Raw genomic sequence first — 22,999 nt, 5'->3', positions numbered from 1 at the left:
AAATGAGCGACGCTTTCGTCTCGCTTCATGAAACCTCCATCCAGCTGGGGGCGACAGAGTGCCCGCTAACATAAATTTGGCCTTCCTGACTCGCCTTACTCATATAGCAGTAGACTGTCCCGCGCTGCCCAAACAACCGAGCTACGTGATACGTTTTTGTGAGTTTAGCTAACGTTATTGCAGCGGTATATTTGACCCTATTCATGCAGCAGTCGGGTCCCGCAGGTCTGTCAGGCCTGTGCCGAGTCACCGACCATCTTTACCTCAGTAACGGCAGAGCGGCCAGTGATTCCTCCCAGGTGACTCGGTGCAACATTACCTGCATCGTGAACGTCACTGAGACCGGGAGCAGCTGCCCTCCTCCTCCTGGTGTTGAGGAGTACATCCACATCCGGGTCTCTGACTCCCCACTATCTCCTCTCAGTGTGCACTTTGATGAGGTAGCAGATAAAATCCATCTGACTGCAGAGCGCGGAGGCCGGACATTAGTGCACTGTAACGCCGGTGTGAGCCGCTCTGCCTCCGTTTGCATGGCCTACCTGATGAAGCACCGAGGTGCGACTCTGCTGGAGGCCCACAGGTGGGTGAAGACCTGCCGCCCCATGGTGAGGCCAAATAATGGCTTCTGGAAGCAGCTTACACAGTATGAGATGGAGCTGCGTGGATGTAACTCTGTGCGCATGGTAACCTCCTCCATGGGAGAAATACCAGACATTTATGAGGAGGAGGCCAGAAATATGATGCCACTATGAAGAAGTCACTGCATTGCTGTGTGGGGACATAAGTCAACAAAAGAGGAACACACTGTACAGTGTGTGGCAGCCAATGTGCTCCTGACTACGTGTTTATACTTCTACTCATACATTTATCTGATAGTTAAACTTGCAAGTTTCTATTCTCAAATAAAGATATTGGCTTAGATTAAATAAAGAAACATAAGTTTATGAGATTCAATGTATTTTTGAGCATTATACCACTTATTCCTGACTATATTAAGTGTCTTGTTGGGGACCCTTTTCACATTCCTGTTTCTATGAGCATCAGTTTTAGTGTTATTTTCCACTCTGGATCAGAAGGATTCAAGTTTTACAAAAATTTAAGAAAACTTGAAATCTGACCCATTTGATTGATCTTGTAACTCTTTTGGGATTAACTAGCTTCACCTAAACCGGCATTATAACGCACTATAGGATAAACTATTACCTCAATTTCAGTGTCTTTTTTTAGCAGGACTTTTGCCGTCAATTTAACAATTTATGTAGTCTGCTGATAATCCTTTGTGGGATTTTGAATGCAGAACTTTTTTATCTTGTTGTATTTGTACTTTAAGGATCCAAGCACTTATTGTCCCACTGACCCTGAATCTCTTAAAGCAGTTTGACAGTAGACATGAAGCACTCAATGAGACTCATCTGAGACTGGAAAGTACAAAAAGCTTTTATTTTGTGAATCAATACTCACCCTAATTGGTTGATCACACACATTTGTGCAATAAAACATTTGAAGGACAGCAGTTTGGACAGCCATTATTAACAAAGTGAAATAAATACTTTATCTTTATTATGTAGCCATATTTAACATCTTGAAAACATGCTTATTTCATGCTCATTTTAGTCACTGAGTGATTCGTGATGTTTTTAATTAACCTTTGTTGGATTTGTCAGTTGTGAAAATGGCAATGTGTTGTAAACAAAATTAGCAGATTTCACAATAAAATTATAGTTTGGGGAACATAACACAGACTTCCTTCAACCAAGAAACAATTATTGATGTAAGATATCCTTCTTCTTCATAGAAAGGGCTCTCTATATATTCTGACCACTGCAAAGTATCAACATAATCTTAATTAAGCAAACAGGCACAAAACAAGAATCACACATTAACTCACAGTTAAAATGTTCACAATTTGGCACACATGTCAGTTTGTTTTCTCTAAACATAAACAAATCTATTTTAAGAAAAGATTTCAGCTATTGTATTAGTGGTCAACCTATCCCCAGAAAGACATAATGCATTCCTGTCAGTCCAAACAAAGCAGCTGTGGGACAATTTCCCCCATAAACTGTTTAAATGTGAAACAATTCAGATAAGAGTTGTGACGCAAAGTAAGAAGTGGCACACGTTAGTAATGCCGATTGAAAAGAGACATACCTATCCACAGAGGTGTTGGGCAGTCATACAGTAACCAAACAACTGTTTAGATATATTAACAACACCAGTCTTACCACACAGACTGTTCATAGTCAGTGAGGATAAATAAAAAGGCTTTTACTTGTGAACCCAGCACCCTTACAGCAATTAAAACATCACTCAGTTTTTTGGTTGTATTTTTAAAAGGAGTAGTGCAATACTTCTGGAAATATGCTGGTCACCTTTCTTGCTAAGATGAGTACATGGTTCGTATGCTAAATACGAAGCTACAGTCATCAGCCGGTAAGCTAGCCTAGCAGACCTACGCTGCAACCTGCAACCTTAGATTTTAAAACTGCAAAATGATTTTTGACAGTAGGACTTCGACGATAGATGATCATATTTTGTTAGCTTTGGACAGAGGCAAGCTAGTTGTTTACATATTTTCAAAACGTATGCAAGGCTAAGCTAACCAACAGTAGGCTGTAGCCTTTATGTTGCATTTAAGAGAAAGATGTAGGAGTGATCATCTCATCCAACTCCACAAGAAAGTAATGTCAAACTATTGCTTTAAGCACAGCCTTAATCTCATATCATATAGGAAGGTAAAGTGGGTTAGCACTGTGCTAACATTTTGTTTGGAAATTAAAGGTTGCTTTTACATTCATTTCGCCAACACCATATGGTTATGAGCACGAGCAGAAATCTCATTGTGATACTTCCCACACCGAAACAGACTTATCGTAGACATTTTAGACAACCTGAAAGAAATTTGACACAACACATATTCAGATGGCTTATTTAGGTACACAGTGTAGTCACTGATGTACTGTACAAACTATCCACTAAGCTAAAATTGTCATCTGCTACTGAAATATCCTGAGTCAAAACCTTAGCCAGGTGAAATTGCAAGATTGCCTTCAAAGTGGAAAACAGCCACAAGTGCAAAACAACATGCTTATAATACCCCCACTGCATTTCACGAAACCCCTCCATAAGGCAATGGTGTCATCTGCATAGTCATACAATAAGCATCTAAAGGTAGAGATTTCCATTGACCGCACGGTGAAATCAATGCAAACTACACCAGGAAAATATCTACAGCCAGTATCAATTCACCCACTTCTGACACCAGCCCCAGTGTTTCAGCTGCACGAGGCAATGGCTTCCAGAGAACGAAGCGAGATCACATCTGGAAGAAAATAGTAAAGAATTAAAAACAAATTAGAAAACACTTAGTTCTGACATCACTGGGACTTTTCACTGTAAATATCACTCCACCTCCGCCAGGTGTTCTGAATACTGTTAATTAACATTACAGCAGACCGTGTATGTCTACATTGATCAAGCTGGTACCTCTGAATCACACAACAGACTAATATTCCACTGGTTGATGATCAATTAAAACATACAGACAAATGTGCATAATAAAAAGCCAGCTGATCTGTGGTAACCTGTAGACAGACTGTGTTCTAATACAGAGGCTGAATCTGTGCATCCAGGGGCTGTATTTAAAGGCTGATTGCGTCACAGCAGCACGTCAAAGGCTCCAGTGTGTCCCAAGATTCATTGCGCGCCAAATTCAAACAAGATGGCGGACTTTTACGTGGCCGAGGAATTAACTTTTAAATTTAAAAGTTGTTGGTTTCAACTCAGTCAAATAGCTAGCTTTACATGTTCAAAAAAACCGAAAGGGCCCTTCAAACAAATTGTCTTTAAAATAAAAGTTTAAGTTAAGTGATGTTAGTTATGCTAGTTAGGCCGCTAGCTACCTGTTGCAAGTCGTGATGCAAACAGGAAATCCTCCGTAGACCGCAGACCATCTCATTTCAGTTTGGCTTTAACGGTCTATGCAGGCTATGAATGACGAATCCTCCGTAGACTGCCTCCTTCAAATGCTGCAGCCCCTGGATTGGGACATGGCTACAGAGTGCTGGAGAATGTTTGGGTTGCACGGCAACAAAAGTCCAGTTTCAGTTAAGTTATGGAACTAGTTGAGTTGGTGGAGCAAATAATTATCTGTTGTTGATTATTACTGTTTACTTCTAATTGCTGCTTGTATAACTGTTGTATAAAAGCAATATCACACTTGAGGTTGTGATGTTGTACTGAATATCAGCACTGCTGTGATTATCTTCAGCACGAGGCTGCGACCAAATCACAGCAGTGCTGATATTCAGTACATCACTCCCTCTGACGAGATATGGCTGAAATATAAAATGTTTCTCTGCTTTGATTTTAAAAAAGGAGTCATCATTGATAAACAACTTACTTGTTGATCAAGCTTCTGGTAATCTGAGGATTTAGGTCGACGTGCCGATCTGGATCGCTTTCCCTCCAAGAGAAAGGCAATGATCTGGAAAAAAGTATTGGCATATATTAGTATGTTATTGGCAAGTTTTAAATGTAATTGAAGGAGGCTTTGTTTTCATGAAAGGTTTAAAAACAACATTGCTTAAGCACTAAGAGATCAGTTCTCCAAATACTTGGATAACACACAGTTACAATTATATGAACATTAATGTAACATGAAGTTTGCTTTAAATAATTAGAAACTTTATTTACAGTATATCGTGTGCATGTATGTGTGTGTGTGTGTGTGTGTGTGTGTGTGTGTGTGTGTGTGTGTGTGTGTCTCTCTAGGTCGTTTAATTTCCCTCAGGTTGAGGTGTTGATGGATATTGTGCAGAAAGATATGTTGAATTATCTAAGGAGTATTTTTAATATTTGGGTCAATAAGTTTGACATCTGAAATTACAGAGGTGAACTTTAAAGAACGTGTTCTTCAGTTCATTGAATGCTCTTCATTGTAACAGGAAGGGCATTTCTGTCACAGGTAACCACATATTGTGTTTTTGTTTTTGTCTCCTCTTTCGACTTCCAATTTGTGAGCAGAATGGACATTTTAAACAGACGTAGCCTCTTGTATGAAACACGATCCACAAAACAAGTGTGTCCATAGTTAAACCTTTAGTAGCCTCTAAAAGGGTCTATGCTAAACCAAGGGACATACCAGACCATTCATCTTTCTATGTTTGCTCTATTAAGTTGCCAATTGTTAGATGTGAAAATGAATACCACTCTTATAGTACAGTCGAGGCTACTGCTAGCTGCCATTAGCTTAACTTAAAAAAAGTGGACTTGGGGTAAACCAACTAGCCTGTTGTGATTTTTAAACTGCATTTTTTTTGTACTGTTTGATACACAATTTGTAAATTAGTGAGTGTTAGAGGTGCTCTATTTTGGATAGCTGTATATTATGTTCCTTTTTCTAGTTTTATGTTAAGCTACGTAAAAACAACTGTCGGCTCAAATCTCGCTACCCCAAAATGCTCAAGGTTTCTGTAAGATGCCATTTGCCTTTTTGGGCCTAGAAATATATCTGCAACTCGCAAGCTGGCGACATGTTTCAAGAATTCAGCTAAATGCCAGTTATGTGGAGTGCAACAAGTGTTAAACTATGGTCAACTTGTTCCACCTGACAGAATACAAAAGGTCTTCCAGAGAACTTAAACACTCATTTCTGGGTTTCGGAAACAAAACTGGAAATACCATTTCGTCTTTGTTTCTCGCAACATGGTTGACTCAAACATGTTTGCAACTCAAATCTGGGTCAGTGGAAACAGGAAGTGTGCTTCAGAGAGATAGCAAACAAAATGGCAAGTACCTTGCGCTTGTTATGGTAAGCGATGTAAAGCCCTGCCACCAACACAGCTGCAGTGACGAGGTAGGCGAAGAAATGGCTGCTTTCTGCCTCATCCCTCATACTAGGTTCAAACGGAAATCTATTTATTGATTCTTCTAGTCCTGTTGCCGCTTCCTTCTTTGCTTCCAGTCCTGCTGTCTCTTCCTTCTTTGCTTCCGGTCCTGCTGCCTCTTCCTTCTTTGCTTCCGGTCCTGCTGCCTCTTCCTTCTTTGCTTCCTGTCCTGCTGCTTCTTCCTTCTTTGCTTCCTGTCCTGCTGCTTCTTCCTTCTTTGCTTCCGGTCCTGCTGTCTCGTCCTTCTTGGCTTCCTGTCCTGCTGTTTCTTCCTTCTTTGCTTCCGGTCCTGCTGCTTCTTCCTCCTTTGCTTCCGGTCCTGCTGCCTCTTCCTCCTTTGCTTCCGGTCCTGCTGTCTCTTCCTTCTTTGCTTCCGGTCCTGCTGCCTCTTCCTTCTTTGATTCCTGTCCTGCTGCTTCTTCCTTCTTTGCTTCCGGTCCTGCTGCTTCTTCCTTCTTTGCTTCCGGTCCTGCTGCTTCTTCCTTCTTTGCTTCCGGTCCTGCTGTCTCGTCCTTCTTGGCTTCCTGTCCTGCTGTCTCGTCCTTCTTGGCTTCCTGTCCTGCTGCTTCTTCCTTCTTTGCTTCCGGTCCTGCTGCTTCTTCCTCCTTTGCTTCCGGTCCTGCTGCCTCTTCCTTCTTTGCTTCCGGTCCTGCTGTCTCTTCTTTCTTTGCTTCCGGTCCTGCTGCTTCTTCCTCCTTTGCTTCCGGTCCTGCTGCCTCTTCCTTCTTTGCTTCCGGTCCTGCTGTATCTTCCTTCTTGGTTCCCTCTCCTTCTGTCTGTCCCTCTTTGGATACTGCCTTTTCCATTCCACTCACATCCTGTGCTGTCCTTCCACTGTTAGGTTTTACTCCAGCCTTTTCATCAGTCTTATCTGCTGCTTCTGCTCCATTACTACCAGCTGAATTTTGATTTTCCCCACCTGGACTGGATCCTCCTGATGGACTGTCATTGGAAGTTTGTGGAACTTGTTGGCCTTGCCCCCCATTGATGGGCCCATCAATTAGCGGAGCCCCTGTAAATAAGTAAACACAACAGAAAATATAAAGTTTAAAACAATAGTACACGGGGCCTGGTGACACAAGCAGAACATACTATAATGCCATCTAATAACTCCATTAACACTGCCACTGTGGACCTGGACACAGCTGCAAGCTTGTCATTCCTTCTCTGCTTTCAAATGTTTGAAAATGTGTTATCAGAACTTGTCTTGTTCTGTCTAACCCTATGAGTAATGTCCCGTCTTCTTCTTGACAGCTTCCCCTTTACTTTTGATTAAATTATCTGAGATAATTTTATTACAAGATTCAATTATATGCAGTATAAAGCAAACATAAAAGGTCATGACATTGAATTGTGGGAGGCAGCCTTCATGAATTGGAGAACAGCATGGAAAAATGAGAACTATTTTGGTATACAGGGTGAACATGGTAAGTAGAATCCCTTTCATTAATGCTTTTTTTTTACCATTTCCAATGTAGCAACTCTTACCATAGAAGAGTTTTGCATCTCAGTTTGGACATTTTTATGCTTTTTATTTTATGCTATGTCATCAAAGTTGTGGACAACAGATATTAGAGCTCGATAAAACGCACAGAGACACTTGTTTACTCTTATGGGACAGTAACAGTAGAGAAAGAGAGAGAGAGCTATCGGGAATGACATGCAAAAGGCTCAAAGCAGGGGCATTTTAGTTAATGGGCTTTCTGGTGTTCAAAATGCTTTTCCCAGCCATTTTACATACCCGAGGAAGGTAGAACAGGCTGAATCATGCAGGGGTGGACAGTAACAAAGTAACTTCTGTTGCCGTACCTCCATAGTTGAACGTAGAGCAAACATAGACAGGAAGCAGAGCAAATCTCACTCGGTGCAGGCAGTTCATTTAGTGGTGGTAATGATGGCTACAGCTGACATATTTCCTGGTCATCAGGTATTTTGGGTTGTTCCTACTTTTGTTCCTATTAGTTTGAATACGTACATATTTCTAAAAACAAGTACTCCAGTACTTTAACTCGAGTAATAATTTGACTGAGCCACTTTCACTTGTATTGGTGTAATATTTGACCAGAAGTATCTATACTTTGACTCAAGTAATGCAGTTGTGTACTTAATAAATAAGTTATGTCAGTTTTTATATTGAACTAGGTCATTGTATGTCCCAGCTCAACCTATATGGCCTGAGATTCTTATCAGGTACAAAAAAACAAACCAAACAGGTAAAACCTGATCTTGTCTTTGATTGCTGATAATTTAATGTTCCTCCTTTCAGCTGTGTTTGCTAAAATTGTCACAAGCTAATTGACATTTAAATAATGCTAAGGCCAGGATAAGAGTGCTGGTTGTCTGGGTGTGTGATTAAGCTTCTATATATACTCTGTTGTGTACACTGCACTTACTGGGAGCTGAGAGGCGACAGGAAACCAAACATGAAGTAGATGTGGCCCATTTGTTAACAGACAAATCTGGTTATGCCAGTAAAAATTCGGTGTTTCAGTTTTCCTATTTCTTCACATTATTTCGATTGTGTAAACAAAAAATAAATAAACAAAAGAAATTAAAGAAAAAAACATATTTGCATTAAATACTTACTGGTTTTTTTTTTTTTTTTTTACAAAACCTGTTTGGTCACAAAAGGAAACAGCAAATACATTTTTTTCGGTACCACAGGCATAATATTGCCTATACTGTATATTTATATTTGCTTATAAATGTCAAATGAAGGGACTTGTGAAACGAACCTCCCTGATTACTTCATTTCCTCTCTGTTGAAGCATGTGAACACTTTGTTATATATTCACTAGCTTAATTGGCTTATCGGGATTATGTGTGAGTCAAACATTTCTCCCAATGGGGCGACAAAATTACGTAACGTAGTAATATAAAACTTCACTCACCTTTGACCAAGCAACGACACAGAAATAACGTGAGTAACAGAAAAGCTGTCTTCATTGTGTCCATACACCAGTGACCACACAAAATAGAGCTATTCAAGCTGTCTCTTCTTTGTTGAAGGCAGAATACGCGTTGACAAACGCAGAACGACAGGTTGGAGGATTTGACATCAGACGCGGTTCTGCTTCCGTGTACAAATCACTCCGCTCTTCTTCTGCGGACGTTAACGCAGGGAGGGAGTCTACTGCCATTAACGGCCGGCTGCTGCCATTACAGGGCTGTATGATATGTGCTAGTTCAGCGAAAGCAATGAATAAAGCATGTTCCTCTCATTTAACTATGTTCACAGTAGTTACCATATTGCCACTCCAGCTCCCTGACACAACACAAGGGGGCTATGACCTTTCTTTTTGCTTGCGAAAGGCCTGACTGTTCTTTCTTTTCAGTAAAGGCATGTGATGTTTCTTTGTTTCAACAGGATGCATCAGTAAAGAATTTTTTATAAAGTTGAAATACAAAAACAAATACAAGTTAATTTGTATAAGTTTCAAAGATTCAAATACCAACCTCATCTTCATATAGTCATAATTAATTAAAATTCAGTAGTTGCGCAGGTCTTACATCATACTGCTAAATACACTGAGCCTGTAACCCTGCATCCACCCATTTAGAAACATTAAATCATCTGACCATAGAGTGGAAACTACTGTATGATGTAAGTGTGTGTACAAATCAGCATTCTTTTCTTCTGCAGAAAAACACAGGGGTGGAGGTTACTGCCACCTAAAAGGCGGATGCTGACATAACCGGGCTAGCTGGTTCAGCCCATAGACTATGTATATTTTTCATGGTCTTTTAACAATACTTTTACTACAGCTGCCTGAGGGATTATCACCTGCCTTTGCATGCATTCATAAAGGCCGTCTGTCTGTTTGTTTGCTTAAGGCATGACTATCTTTTCATCACACCTTTCTTTTCTGTGAAGGCATGTGATGTTTCTCTGAGAACAAAAGGATAAGTTCATGTCCTGTAAGACAAGATTTAATTTGTTCTGGAAAATAAGATATTGTCTTTGATAGGGGTAAACTTTTTTTTGGGGGGGGGGGGGGGGGGGGGCAAAAAGACCGTTCATTGTCCTTTAAACTTTATACTGATGTTGAAATCAGATTGTACAGCTCTTGCATCATTCTCTGTAAATACGACACAGCCTTAAGCCCTGGATCCCCCCGTTTGAAAACAAAAGATCCTCCCTCCACATAATCACATTTTCTTTTATACTGAATACATATCAGCAGTTTTACAGCAGTTGTTATGTAACCAGGCTGAGAGATACACTTGAAGCTTCAATATTCCATGGCCTACATGTGACCGGTCTTTGAGTGACTTTAACCAGCCACCCTCATGTCACCACACTGCTGTTTACTGGCATTTGACAGTTATTCAAACTGGGAGGATGTGAAGGACCCCCTTCCTCTTTTCTTAAACTGTCATTGCACAATACCTGCACATAACACTGTATGTGACTTTTTTGAGAAAAGCATGTTTGCACTTTTGGGACAGTTGACTTTAGCTCTGTCTGTCTGTGAATGTTGGTATAAACAGGTAATCAATTGGAGGATACAACCTGACTTTCACGTCTGTATTATTCAGTTTTTTAATTTGGATATCACATGTGAGAACACGTTATTTAGGATAAGATAAGATAAGATAAGATAAGATAAGATAAGATAGTACTTTATTGATCCCCAGAGGAGAATTCCGGTTGTTGCAACAGCACAAAGACAAGTAGCAAGAAGGCAAGTACAAGTAGAATAGGACAAGATAAAAATAAAAATAAGAGGTGAACACAACTGCTATGCAAAAGTGACAAAGATAAAGTGACATATATGGGTAAAAGCAGCAACATTTAGCAATGTGAAATGGTACAGTATAAAGTATGACATTTAATTAAATTATACGTTAATGAAATAATAGAAATTTAAGCTAGATTCGGTATGTCATGTTAACATCCACCTCTTGTTGTTATCCCCTTTTGTGCTAAACTGACCCACACTTTTAAAGACAAAGACAGCACTGATATATACCCCCCAAAAAAGATCTTTTTTCTCCACCACAGGACTGGATGGGATAACGTTTGTCTCATTACTGCCACCTACAGGTTAGGCGCTGACATGATGGAAATGTTAACATGAGGTAAAGTCAGTATGTGACCTCATCAGCAGATGGCAGTATTGATATTTAGTGCACTTTAAAAAAAATGTGACAAAAGCACGTCATGACAGCAGATCACTTCGTGTGTGTGTGTGACTGCAGAAACTATAAATACATTGAATAACCCTATAAACACTTTAACAGGTATAAAATAGTATTAAGTGAGGAGAGTAAAACACCATTGACTAAAATAAAGTCACTCAATTTAACAGCTGCTAACAGCACAAGTGATAATTAACAGTATTATGGGATTACAGTTGAAGATGTGCAGCCGCTTCACAGATAAGATAATCATGAAAATGTTAATTGGAGGTGTTTTACATCTCAGCTGGGTGCCGGGCACCTGTGGGCTCTTGTAATGAATATGTCTTAATTGTGGCAGGCTATTTGACATTTGAAAAGTCCGATGATCCCTCCCATTCTTGACACTCATTTGCATTTTCGTCTTTAAGGTCAAACGGGTATGAATAATACATTAAGGAGGTTCTTAAGCTCACAGCAGCCATACCTATCCACACAAAGGCCCCAGCTGAGTGCTGCTCAGCTCTGTGAATGTTACAGAAACAATCAATTAATATCACTTTGGGAAACCACATGTGAAGCAAACGCTGCATCCTGTTATTAATGGGACTATAAGGTCAGGAGTCAGTGGAAGACACATGTGTCAGTCTTTTCTGCTTAGTTGGCATAGTTTGAAACGCAATGATGTGAAATATTCAGCGTCAGTGTGTTCGTGTCTGTTTTTAGACTCTTTTTTACTCAAAATAATGCTTTTTTTCTAACGCAGGTTTTAGTGTCTTCTCAAATGACAGCTCCTGGTGCATTATTATGTACAGTATGTAAACTATGAAAGGGTTAACCCTGGAATAAATTCAAGATCAAAGGAAGGCCCAAAAAAGAAACCTTGGCAAGAGATTGGAAGAATTTAATGAGCAAAAATTAACATGTATTAAATCTGACCTGGTGCTTACATGGCAGATGTTGAGAGGAGCAGCAAGCACACACGTTATTAGAGATAAACAGTGAGGTGTTACATTTTGAGTGGAGCATGGGAATCTTGAGATAACACACCGTTTATTCCACTTCAAATAGATATAACGGATTAAATGTAGTAAAATTGTACTAAAATAATGATCATGTTTTGAACAGCTCTTCTGTTATTCCCTTCACTATAATGACACTCATGCAGGATAATAAGCAGGCGCAGGTAGGGAAATGTCTTTAATAAAGCAGCACATGTGAAGTCACCTGGGGACTGAGTTTCATAATAAGGCTTCTGTCTGAGCAGAATCGAACATTGCTCTGGATGTTTGGCCTTGAGGAGGCAGATTTGCTGGCTGTTCTGACAACTCATTACCTGTAATTTCTCTGACGGATTGGTGAAGTAGGCACGGGACAGCACCGAGACGGTGATGATCTAAGATACCACAGCAAACAAGCAAAGACTTACTGTGGCTAATGATCGCTTAAAACAAGGCGGGGGAGAAGTGACAGACTTGTGGTGCCACAAACAGAAACACATCCTCAGTCCACGTCTGTGTAGTTATTTTCAGCCTGAAGGAGGGGTAATTATTTGTTATGATGATGATGTCACTGACAATTGATTTCTGCTCAATAAATAAGTCAAAAACATCAGTAAATCATCTAAAATCAAGGTTAAAGTGAATTAACCCACACTGCTCTGTTGGTCCAGTGTGCCTGTCGGTGCCGTCTATTACCTGGAAGCACATCTTTATTAGGCCAATAAACATAATGACTGGAAATCACTCGCTGGATGTTGGGGGGGGGGGGGGGCTCGGTGGGTTCGTCCAGCTCGTTCCCCCCATGCTCCGACATAATTGGTCCATCCCTGGCACCACTCCTCATCTCCAAAGCCACCAAAAACTGTAACCTACCTTGTGTATTTTTCACTAATTGAAATGCCTAATGAGGTCCCAGGGGCTCCATCCCATTACCTCGGAGTTAATTAAAGCCTAAGCAGCGTGCCAAACGGTGAATAAAGATGCAGTAAAAAGTGCGGAGAGAGGAACGGGGTACCCGAGCAGGGTTCGGTGTGCTGGGACGCCGCTGACCTGCTTTTCTGTCATTGTTGTGGGACGCTGAACTCCGAGCGGGAGCAGATGTCTATTATTTTTTTATTTGTATTTATTTTGGGCTTTTGTCACCCTGGATGGGGCGCTCATTTTCCACTGTGGTTAGCCTAATTCTGCTTTATTAAACATTAAAATCTGCCACCATCAGCACGCTTTTTATAATCATGATCCCTGTACAGACTCTAAAACAGGCAGGTGTGTGGCTTTCTTCAGTGTCTGTGTGGCTGTAGTAAAATCACACCGCTCATTAAATCTACAATCTCAACACCTACAAAAGGCTGTTATCAGCCTGTTTTGCACTGTGGTCACTATTATGAGAATATCAACCCAAACCAACTTGTTAAAGCTCCTGTGAGGAGTTTTTATCTGGTCATGAAACAGACTGAAATTAATTCTGATGACTCTCTATGAGCTACAAAAACAAACCAGACCATCAGCGACAAGATTGATTATTTCTATATAGTTATTTTAAATGTCTGAAACTGCTGGTGGGGGGGTAGCTGTCAGACGAAGCGATTAACTGCACGTTGCCTTTGTTTACTTTTTCCAGGGCAAAAATTTAAAGCGAGTGATACATATGACTGTTAAAGAAAGCAGGATGAGATTTTTTGTTAAAAAACACCACTTAAGCAGGTACAGGGCAAAATCAGCAGAGATAAGAGGTATGACTTTGTCCACAGGGGGCGCCAAAATCAACACAAACCAAAAGTTCCTCACAGGAGCTTTAAAGGGCCAGTTTGCTGATTTTCAACCTCGGTCCTATCATGCTATTATAGGGAGCGAATTCCATTATGGTAGAAAAAAATGCAATTTCGCTCTGTGCCTTTGGAGCTTGCTAAACTACACTTCCTCAGTCTAGGCCTCCGAGGTCATGTCTCGTTCAAAATCGTCATGGTTTGAAATGTAGACTGCAGACCTGAAGGTGTATTCTCGACATATTTCGGATTCTGTACCGCTCTGAGCCGTTGCCTGCAGCGAAAACGGTACTATTCACTCCAGCGTCTCTCGCTGGATCGTTCCTTTCAGAGGGAAGGGCGCAATGCATGCTGGGTGTTGTAGGAATGTAGGATGGGTGAAACCATGAGCTGTTCAAATATTATTGCTCCTATCGATTACAGAGAACACCAGCTTTGACTGACAGTGGCTTTTTCCAGGGGCGAGCTGCTCCTTTAATGACAATTCAAAATGCTGAAAACATGGTGGAAAGACAAACGGAGACGCTTCTTTTAAGAAACAATTTCAAATGTTTATTTAACATGTCAAAGAGGGGCACACACTCGTGAATTGAAAAGGGGCGCTGCAATTATTGGCCAGTACTATGACTTCAACTTATTACTAACATTAATCAGGATTTGGCTAAAAAGAAAACATGTTTTTTGTTCCTTTTTGTCTTTTATAAAGAAACTTTATGTACATTGGTTCTTTTATACAAGAGGTTCATTGGATAAATGCATCGAAAAAGAAACCAGTTCTGCAGTAAACTTTACAAAAAATACATTTTCGTTTTTCATTGAGAGATGTAGAAAAGGAGGCGGTCAAATATTGACCAATAATATTTCTTCCTTTTCATTATTTAGAAAAAAAAACTTGTTCTAATAGCTATTTAAAAGAAAAGCAATATACAGCACAATAAATGAGAAAAAACATTGCCTTTGCGGGTTCATTCGGTTGGTTTGGTAACCAGAGAGAGGGGCTGCGACTGGAACAAGGCATGATGGGAGTGAAGGGCCGCCTGATGGAAAGGGGAGGGCGGGGAGAGCATGGAGTGGTGCAGGGATGTGAAGGGGATCGGCCGGCTGAGGATGGGTGTAGTCGAATGGCTACCTGAAGTACCAATAGGGATGGAGATGGCGGGTTGGGAGGAGGAGGAGGAGGAGGAGGAAGAGGAGGATGTGGATCCAGAAGCTTTCCCCGCTAGGGAGAAGTGGTGGTGCATGCGTCCCTCCGGTTTGGTGGTGAGCGATAGCGGCTGGGCCTGCTCGGAGTGAGTGGCGGCGGGAGCAGCGGGGGAGGCCAAGGCGGCGGAGGGAGTGGCCGGCGAGTCCAGCATGCTGCCGTGAGACGACGCGGGGCTGTCGCACATCTTCTCCGAGGGCAGGTACTGCACGCACTGCTTCTTGCTTCTTATGGAGAAGTCTGAGCGGAGAAAAGGAGGAAAGAAGACGCTGAATTATGGATCTGCTGCTGGCTGCAAATCTAGATCATGTCCCTCAACGCTGCCGGTGACAGAAGCGAGCGAGTGATTATTAAAACAGGGACGACGGCGGCGGTGAAAGCTCTGAAACATGACATGCTCAATTCAACATGGATCACATTACAACAGGGAGAGTGAAACAGGATGTTTAACATATTCAGATGGAGACACACTACATTAAAATGTGCACTGAAGTGTGGCACGCTCTTATTTTGGCGAGTAACAATGTTCAGTCGACAGCAGACATACCTGCCACTATTAGCACTGAACCTCATAAGCTGCTTGTTGAAGTATAGAAGCAGGGAGAGAAGTTAGTAGGGGTTAGTGAGGGAAACAATCCATGCAAAAAGGATAGTTTGAAGGTGCAGCGTCACAGTTTGCACAGAAAAACAAAGCTGTGGCTGTTAGTTTCAACAGTTTTTCTTGCTTATTCCACTTCGTGGAGAATAAAATAAATAAAGGCGGTCAGGGAGAAAAGCCTCTTACCTTCTGGTTTTGAGTCGGGCTTGTTGTCTCTCTTCCTCTTTTTCCGCTTTCCCTGCACAGATAAAACAATGAGGTTAGAGACAGTCAAAGTGAAAGTAAACCACCTCGAGGTTTCTGTTTTAAAAGGAAAAATACGTGATTACTCAAATGCAGTGGGGCGGACATGTTTGACTGAGTCTCACTTCCTCTTCTTGTTGATATATAAATAACTACTCACGTAGTTGTCTCGTGCTGACCATCCTGGGTAGAGCTGCGAGTGGAGTTGCCGCTCTTTTCTGGCCAGCTCGTAGTATTTGGCTTGTTCCTCTCTTGACAGGGAATGCCACTGTGGACGAGAAGAGACATCAAAGGATTGTAAAAAAAAAAAACCCACACACACATATATTAGACACCTGTGTCTATGCCACTTACCCGTCTTCCCAGGATCTGGTTGATGGCGGCGCTCTCTTTCAGAGTGCACTCTGCCACTACTTTGGCTCTCATCTCCTTCATATACAGCATGAAAGCATTCAGAGGTTTCTTGATGTGAGGCCTCTTGTCCTCTTCTTTCTTGGGCGCGACGGGGGATTTCCTGCTAAGCCGAAACAAAAATTTTTTGCTGTTAATAAAGTGTAAAAAGTGCTGGTGGATTTGAGCAAAAAAGGGGAAATATTGTGCAGACTTTGATACACTATTTAAGCCGTTCTTACGCATGCATGGAGGGGCTGATGTGGTCACCGCCTGGCTCCTGTTTGATAGCCGGGGAGACGATGGCGGGGTGGGGAATGCCAGTCTGGTGGAGGCTGTGAGGAGGCGGAGTCACCATGTGAGGAGAGAAACGGCTGGACACCAAGCTGAGGAGAAAAAAGGAGACGACATTTTAACAGCCTGGATTAGAAGTGAACCTCTGTTAACCTGATGTGATCGGTTAACTCTGCACACCCTATCCAGCCTCACTCCGCAGGCGAAATCCACCGTGCCTGCTGCATCCGTCTAGACTAAATCATACTCACAATGAGGGAAATGCTCGCTTTTTGTTCAAATAAAGACTTTCTCAAAAGGCCCTTTATTCAGGCATAGCTGGAGAAAAGTGGAGTGTGTTGTTACTATGGTGATAGCATGGCCGTGACACCTGAAACCACTTTTCTTACCACGTTTCAGACCACGGAGAGCGTCCACACAGAACACCTTCACAAAGTGTTTCCAATTGTTCACACAAAGGAGCATTGTCGTGACCTACGGGGGAAATTAGGCTCTACATGCCTCTTTCAGGAGTTAATGCTAGATTGGAAAATAACTTTATTTAAATTCTTTGTAAGAGACGGTCATGAGACACAATGCACAATATGGCCTTGTAAGTACATGAGGTGAGACAAGAGTCATCAGGTTTACCTCATGTTACACTTGGTGTGGAGCAACGCAGTGTTTACTTCTATACAAAGACTTCTCTTACCTTTTCTAACCATCAGAAACAAAAACATTTGCCTGAAAGAAAGATTGATAAAAGCTTGTTCTCTTTTAACCAAACAGAAAATATGAGTGAAACTATTTTCAAAAATGTATCCAACTACAAGAAATGTATAAAAATCCCCTTTTTAAAGGAGCAGCTGGAAAAAGCCACTGTCAGTCAAAGCTGGTGTCGATAGAAGCAATAATATTTGAAATCGGCGCCATAGCTGTGTAGAAAGTTGTACAAACAGCTCGTGGTTTCGCCCATTCTACAATCCTACAACACCCAGCGTGCATTGCGCCTCTCCCTCTGAAAGGAACGGCCCAGCGAGAGACGCCAGAGTGAAATACTACCGTTTCACTGCAGGCAACGGCTCAGAGCGGCACAGAATCTGAAATATGACGAGAACATACCGGTGGATCGTCTAAAAAATCTTCAGGTCTGCAGTCTACATTTCAAACCTGACGATTTTGAACGAGACATGACCTCGGAGGCTTGGACTGAGGAAGTGTAGTTTAGCAAGCTCCAAAGGCACAGAGCAAACATCAGAGGCTGACGTCCTAGATTGAGGAAGTGTAATTTAGCGAGCTCCCTGGCCTCCGCTGGATGACGTGTTTTACGGAGGTTTTTTCTGCCATACAGGCATTAGCTCCCCATAATAGCATGATAGCACTGAGGTTGAAAATCGGTGAACTGGCCCTTTAAGGGCTGATATTTTTGCTTTATTTTCCTTTTTCCCTTTAAAACACTTAATAATTCATGCTGTATAAACAAGGAGGTGCCATCTCATCCCCTTGGTATTGGACCTATAGTGACTGCGTCTGTAAACATCACTTTGTCCCTGATGAGAAACTCACTGCTGCTCCAAGTGATGGCACAAAAACAAGCCCCTTATTTTGAAAAGTAATTCTCCCATTAGCATTCATGTAATGGAGTCGTGTTTATAAAATCCATGTTGTGTCTATAATATTTTATTCTTGATGACTTACTTAACGTTAACATCTTTATCACATGTTTTAATCTGTATTCTGATGAGTCTGAATAACAAATGATGTCAAAATAAAGCAGGTTTCATATTTCTCAAGGCCGTCCAGCGTGTCATATTCTGCATGCAATAAATCAAATGCGTTAAATAATACAAAATCACTTTGGTGAGGTGTGAGCCGGTCCCAGGATGGAGCTACACCTGCTATCGATCACACACACACCCTCCTGAATGTTTCCTCTCGTGCTAACACCGGAAGGCTCGCTACAAATCTCCTCTGTTTCGAAAGAGAGCGAGAGAGTTAAGTCTGACGGGACGTGTAGGTTCAGATGAGCTTTGATTCGTCCTAATCGATCCTCAGCCCTTTCATCTCTGCATTAAGTGTGTGTGTGTGTGTGTGTGTTGTGGCTAAGAACACTGGCCAGCACAGAAGTTTAGCTGGGAGAGAAAAGACAGGAGAGGAGAGCTGAATGCAAATAATTTCTATGCTCTATTTAAGAGGATGAACTTGTCTGAGGTCGGCTTGAACCTCTGACAGTCGATGACCTGATGTTTGGAGGAAGTTGAAGGTGTGTTTTTCAAAATAAATTTTTCCATTAAATGCAAACAAAGGAAATTTAAACCTGCTCATCATCCATTTGTTTAATGTAGAGTTTAAAAAGTCGAGGCAAGAGCAGGAAAAAATGTGATGTCATAGAAGCAGCACATATTGGGTGTCACCCTTTGGGAGAGTCGGGGTGTTACTGAACTCGATCTGCTCACCTGGACATGGATGCATTCATCGCTAGCGCCGGATAGGGGTGACGGAATCCCCCTGGAGGGATGGAGTACATGTGCTGACCCTGCCTGAGAGACGGAGGAGGAGACAGAGTGAGTGAACGCTGCAGCGTGAGGTGGATCAAACACAGCTGACAGCTAACCCGGCAGCACTAATCCTCTACTCATCAACTCAAATCCCCCGCTTGTGCAACAGCACCGTTAAAATTGATTAGTAGAGCCGAAGCAAAACCCAAAATCTCCTGCTGGTAAATTCAAATGTTTGGACGTATAATTGTGCCGATAACGTGCACCTGCAGAGAGACAACAGAGTAAACTATTCCGCCTTTCTTCTTGCTTCTTGACTTAAACTTTAACAAGGAATCTGTAACTGATTCTAATCAAGTTGTTAAACAATAAAGAAGAAAGCTGATTTGCTAACATCTGCGCTTTAACTGCAGGTGAACTTGTAAGTTATTTAACTGAAATTAGAAGTAACTCACTGTGGCATGAGCCAACCCAGAGGGTGTGCGATGGAGCCGACAGCACCGGGAGACAGCGGGTAGTACGGAGAGAGCTCCGACGGGTGCGGTGTCCGAGGAATACCTGCATGTGACACAAGAAAAAACAGCTTTAAAAATAGCACAGCGCAGAGATAAAATGCGACTTACTCAAGGAAGTTATGAAAAACAACTGAAAAGATCTGCCGTGATCTTTATCATACTCTTGATCGGCCACTCAAAATCTTTTGAGTGTAGATTTAAAGGGAAGCCGTTTCACAGTGCAGAAGCTGTGGTTAACTGATTGTTACTGATCTAAAAGGTGGAATATAATGTCCACAGAATGTTGCTCCATGCTTTCCAAACAGAATCAGTTTCTGAACACTCTGTTTCCTTTTTTAAAACTCCACGACCCTGCTGAGCTCACAGGCATGCTTTGGAACATGATGTTTGTGATAACTGAAAGGCATTTGAATTCAGTGTAACTGACGTGACGATACGCTGAATAAACACAACATTTTAGGATTAAAGAGGGGGTATTATGCTGTTTCACACACACATATATATAATGTTACAATGTTGGATGTTCAAACAAAATGTGGGTGAAGTTTCAAATCTGTAGGTAAAAGTATGTTGGAGTAATCCCCAGGCTTCTCAGCTCAGTCTGCAGGCTGCTGTGAACGCCAGGTTTCACGCTGTTTTTTTCTATATGCTGCACTTTGTGACGTCACAAAGTGCAGCCTCAGCAGGTTTCAGAGAGCCGGCCAATCAGAAGAAAGTGGGCTTGTAGGGGCGGGGGTTTCTTAAAGGGACAGAGCTGACTGAGTTTTTTTTACTGTAAATGATGCTAAGCTACTCCACAGGTATCACAGAGTGAAAATATGAAGCTTGAAATTAGCATAATACCCCCCCTTTAAGACTCTTTTTATGTGTAATATCCCTTTAAGATGTCCAATGAAGTGAATCAGTGTCCATGCATGACTCTGTACCTGTCTTTGGGTCGAGGATCTCCGGGGAGAGGTGTGACGGCGGCGTGCCGGGGGAGAAGTGTTCATTGCTGTAGGTGATGAGGGGCGTCAGCGGGTGCACGTGGTGGGCGTGCTGCACCACAGGGACTTTATTGGACTGTTGATACAGAAAAATAAAGAGAAGACATTAATGAGCAGGAAGTAAAAAAATGGAACAAATGTATTAAAAACCACAGTCAGTATATCCACATGATTTCTGTTGGTCATTGTTCAAACAGAACCCGTGGCAGTAAACAGGCCATCATGTGTGAGTGGTAAACATCTCAGTGTGTGCGTGTGACCGGCCCTGTGATGCAATCTGGACCGGCACCAAGCAACACTTAAAAAAGCCTCGCAGACACATGCCAAGACCATTACAGCCGTTTAGTGGAGGAGAGGACTGTTTGTTCAGTCCAACAAGAAAAACAACGGTGCCACCGAGTCCAGAAGTCACACCAGCGAGCCACAAACAAACACAATCAGACGAAGGTAGAGTCAAAGAGACGAAGTAAACACACATAAACAAGTGCAGACATCATCCCCCCCTCAGTGGATGACACTAAATCAGCTTCGCATTCTGTATAAGTTTAGATAAATGTGTCTGTGATGAGGATGATGAAGACAATCATAATAATAAGCAGCGTCTCTACTTTCATTAGGCCTCGCTCGGCCTCGCAGTCATTTCCTCTGGCTGCCGGGCTGAATGGAGCACTTGTTGGCTCAACTCGTCACATGGGAGGGTCAATGGGTGGGGAGGGGGGGGAGAAAGGAGTCTTGTTCCTCTAGGCTAACCTTTCTTCAATATCCCTCCCCGCCCCCCTCCTCAACCTCTCGTCTCTCTCCAATGTGGTCTGCTCGGGAACAAGGTCTGCTTTGAGACGTCTGTGCGCTCTCTCTGCTGAGAATTGTTCCAAATCTTTACCTTCTTTTCCTGCCACTTTTTTCTAACTTAAGTCCAACCTTTTCCTCCTTTTTAAATCTTTAGCAAATTGGTTTTTCTCGCGTCTAAAGCTCGCTTTGATTCCGCTAATGCCAGATGGAGTGAGGAAAATATTTACCGGTGTTAAACATGGCTATATTAAGATCACTCTGTTCGGGACTCTTTGGTTTTCTCCAGACACGGAGCATGCGAGGTCAACGCGTGTGATGATGCGCAGAGAACACAGCACAGAAACGGCTTTGATAAAGCTTCATGGCAGAAATAGTGTTGACTTGCTGGCTTGAAATCCCAGGTCCCTCATGTCATGTATATTTGAGTTGTGCTTTGTTGTTCTACTTCATGTACAATATGCCTGAGTTTTCCCTATATTGTGAGGGCTGAGCGAGACCTCTAGACCTGGGTGCCAACACATTTTGGGAAGCACTTCAGTGAGAATCTGAAATGATGCCTATTAATTATTCATATCCTGGAATACACCAATCGTGCGCTCTAAACATATTTCTAAGTTTGAAGGCGCTAGTTTCGCCTCTGTGCTGCCTTTGAGCTCAGATGAGGAGAAAAATGGAGACAGCAGGTCGCACATGTGCAGAACTATTCTGATCTGCGTCCTACCTGCCAGAGTTTCTCCCTCAGGAACAAAGATGGCTTTTTAATCAAGCAAATTCCTCTCTGTTAACGGGAACACTTGCGAATTAAATCACATTTTATCGTCTTAAAACTCATCTAAATTATAAAAAGCTCTCCAGAGCTCGTGTGGTTTGTAAAAATCACGGCTTTAAACTAAACAGTAATGTATCAATGCCTCCTTTCACTTCGCTTCATGTGTAGGGGTAATATTCCTGAGGCCCATGACAGCTTCATACGTCTGGTTTCAGGAGTGTAATAAGGAAACCACAAGGAACATGAGCCGTGTTTTAAATATAAACAACCTGGACGTGATAGGACAGATAAAGGGCAACCTGGAACCAGATGGTATCTACATCCACAGGCAGAAATCATGCTCCTAACATAGACAGGCTTGTTGCAAACATGTCTGCAGCGGTGCATAACTCTCAAGTACAAACACACAGAGCTGGTCTTAGAGCGATTAGACGGAGTAACAGGAAGGTTTAAAGGGAAAGAAATAGAGGAAAAGGTGGCAGAGAAAAGATGTCTGTCTCTTAAGAGGGTTTGAGAGTAAAAAGGCCGAGGTGGCAGCACCTCGCCTGGCTGTCCAACTTGGAACGGCGCTAAGAAAAGCATAGTCCTTGGTCAATGTGGGTGGAGGGGTGGATTTCATTCAAGCAAACATGTTTTTGGATCCTGCACATCTGAATTGAATTACTAGGCAAACAGCCGATGGGGAAGAGAGCATAGAACAAACTGAATAACCCCGCAGCTTTGTGTGTCTTTATGCTCGGTGATTCTGGGTGGGAGGCTCAGAGGCCTTTCAAAACTCCAGGAAAGACAGGCTGAAAAGAATGCCTGGCATGCTGAGAAATCCAAGCCTTGTTTGTCAACGCCAACAGGAAGCGGACGTGCGAGGGGGACTGACCGTGTCGTATGTCTTTAAAATCAACCGCTCCGAAAACTATGCCATTCATCCCGGACAACGCGTGCTTTACGTCTGGTCATCGCCTCT

General features: G+C 42.2%; 3 protein-coding genes across 6 annotated transcripts in view; 1 reads left to right on the top strand and 2 right to left on the bottom strand.

The window, feature by feature from the left end:
* The first annotated feature begins 109 nt into the window (after positions 1–109).
* LOC138610177 (dual specificity protein phosphatase 18) lies at positions 110–1,722 on the top strand. The gene has a single exon (XM_069682885.1). It carries the CDS (start codon positions 204–206, stop codon positions 750–752), a length of 549 nt encoding a protein of 182 aa, XP_069538986.1. The 5' UTR covers positions 110–203; the 3' UTR covers positions 753–1,722.
* tgoln2 (trans-golgi network protein 2) lies at positions 1,420–8,956 on the bottom strand. Its single transcript, XM_069682884.1, has 4 exons — positions 8,780–8,956; positions 5,798–6,900; positions 4,403–4,486; positions 1,420–3,322 (listed from the first exon to the last, which is right to left on the bottom strand). Exons 1-4 carry the CDS (start codon positions 8,841–8,843, stop codon positions 3,317–3,319), a joined length of 1,257 nt encoding a protein of 418 aa, XP_069538985.1. The 5' UTR covers positions 8,844–8,956; the 3' UTR covers positions 1,420–3,316.
* Positions 8,957–14,345: 5,389 nt separating this feature from the next.
* The window catches only part of tcf7l1b (transcription factor 7 like 1b), a 31,253-nt gene continuing 22,599 nt past the window's right edge, over positions 14,346–22,999 (bottom strand). For 2 of the 4 annotated variants that reach the window (XM_069682771.1, XM_069682772.1), the window contains exons 5-12: positions 20,421–20,556; positions 19,435–19,537; positions 18,938–19,021; positions 16,451–16,594; positions 16,173–16,335; positions 15,979–16,086; positions 15,762–15,813; positions 14,346–15,217 (exon numbers count right to left, since the gene is read on the bottom strand). In XM_069682771.1, the coding sequence (XP_069538872.1) occupies positions 14,742–15,217; positions 15,762–15,813; positions 15,979–16,086; positions 16,173–16,335; positions 16,451–16,594; positions 18,938–19,021; positions 19,435–19,537; positions 20,421–20,556 (1,266 nt within the window). In that variant the 3' untranslated portion in view covers positions 14,346–14,741. The remainder of the gene's footprint in view (positions 15,218–15,761; positions 15,814–15,978; positions 16,087–16,172; positions 16,336–16,450; positions 16,595–18,937; positions 19,022–19,434; positions 19,538–20,420; positions 20,557–22,999) is intronic. The other 2 variants (XM_069682773.1, XM_069682774.1) reach the window with 1 other exon arrangement.

The sequence above is a fragment of the Semicossyphus pulcher genome, unplaced genomic scaffold (assembly GCF_022749685.1).
Source record: "Semicossyphus pulcher isolate SPU_LCO1_2020_fin unplaced genomic scaffold, fSemPul1.0.p SCAF_6, whole genome shotgun sequence".
Classification (NCBI taxonomy): domain Eukaryota; kingdom Metazoa; phylum Chordata; class Actinopteri; order Labriformes; family Labridae; genus Semicossyphus; species Semicossyphus pulcher.
The sequence above is the reverse complement of the archived record's forward strand: the minus strand, read 5'-3'. Positions and strand labels throughout refer to the sequence as shown.

Bases quoted from the DNA above. Each gene is read 5' to 3' on its own strand.
- LOC138610177 (XM_069682885.1), top strand. From the start codon at position 204: ATGCAGCAGTCGGGTCCCGCAGGTCTGTCAGGCCTGTGCCGAGTCACC.
- tgoln2 (XM_069682884.1), bottom strand. From the start codon at position 8,843: ATGGACACAATGAAGACAGCTTTTCTGTTACTCACGTTATTTCTGTGT. The intron at 6,901-8,779 runs GTGAGTGAAGTT...ACTTATTTACAG, and splicing joins GTGTCGTTGCTTGGTCAAAG to GGGCTCCGCTAATTGATGGG. The intron at 4,487-5,797 runs GTACTTGCCATT...ACTTTTTTCCAG, and splicing joins CTTACCATAACAAGCGCAAG to ATCATTGCCTTTCTCTTGGA.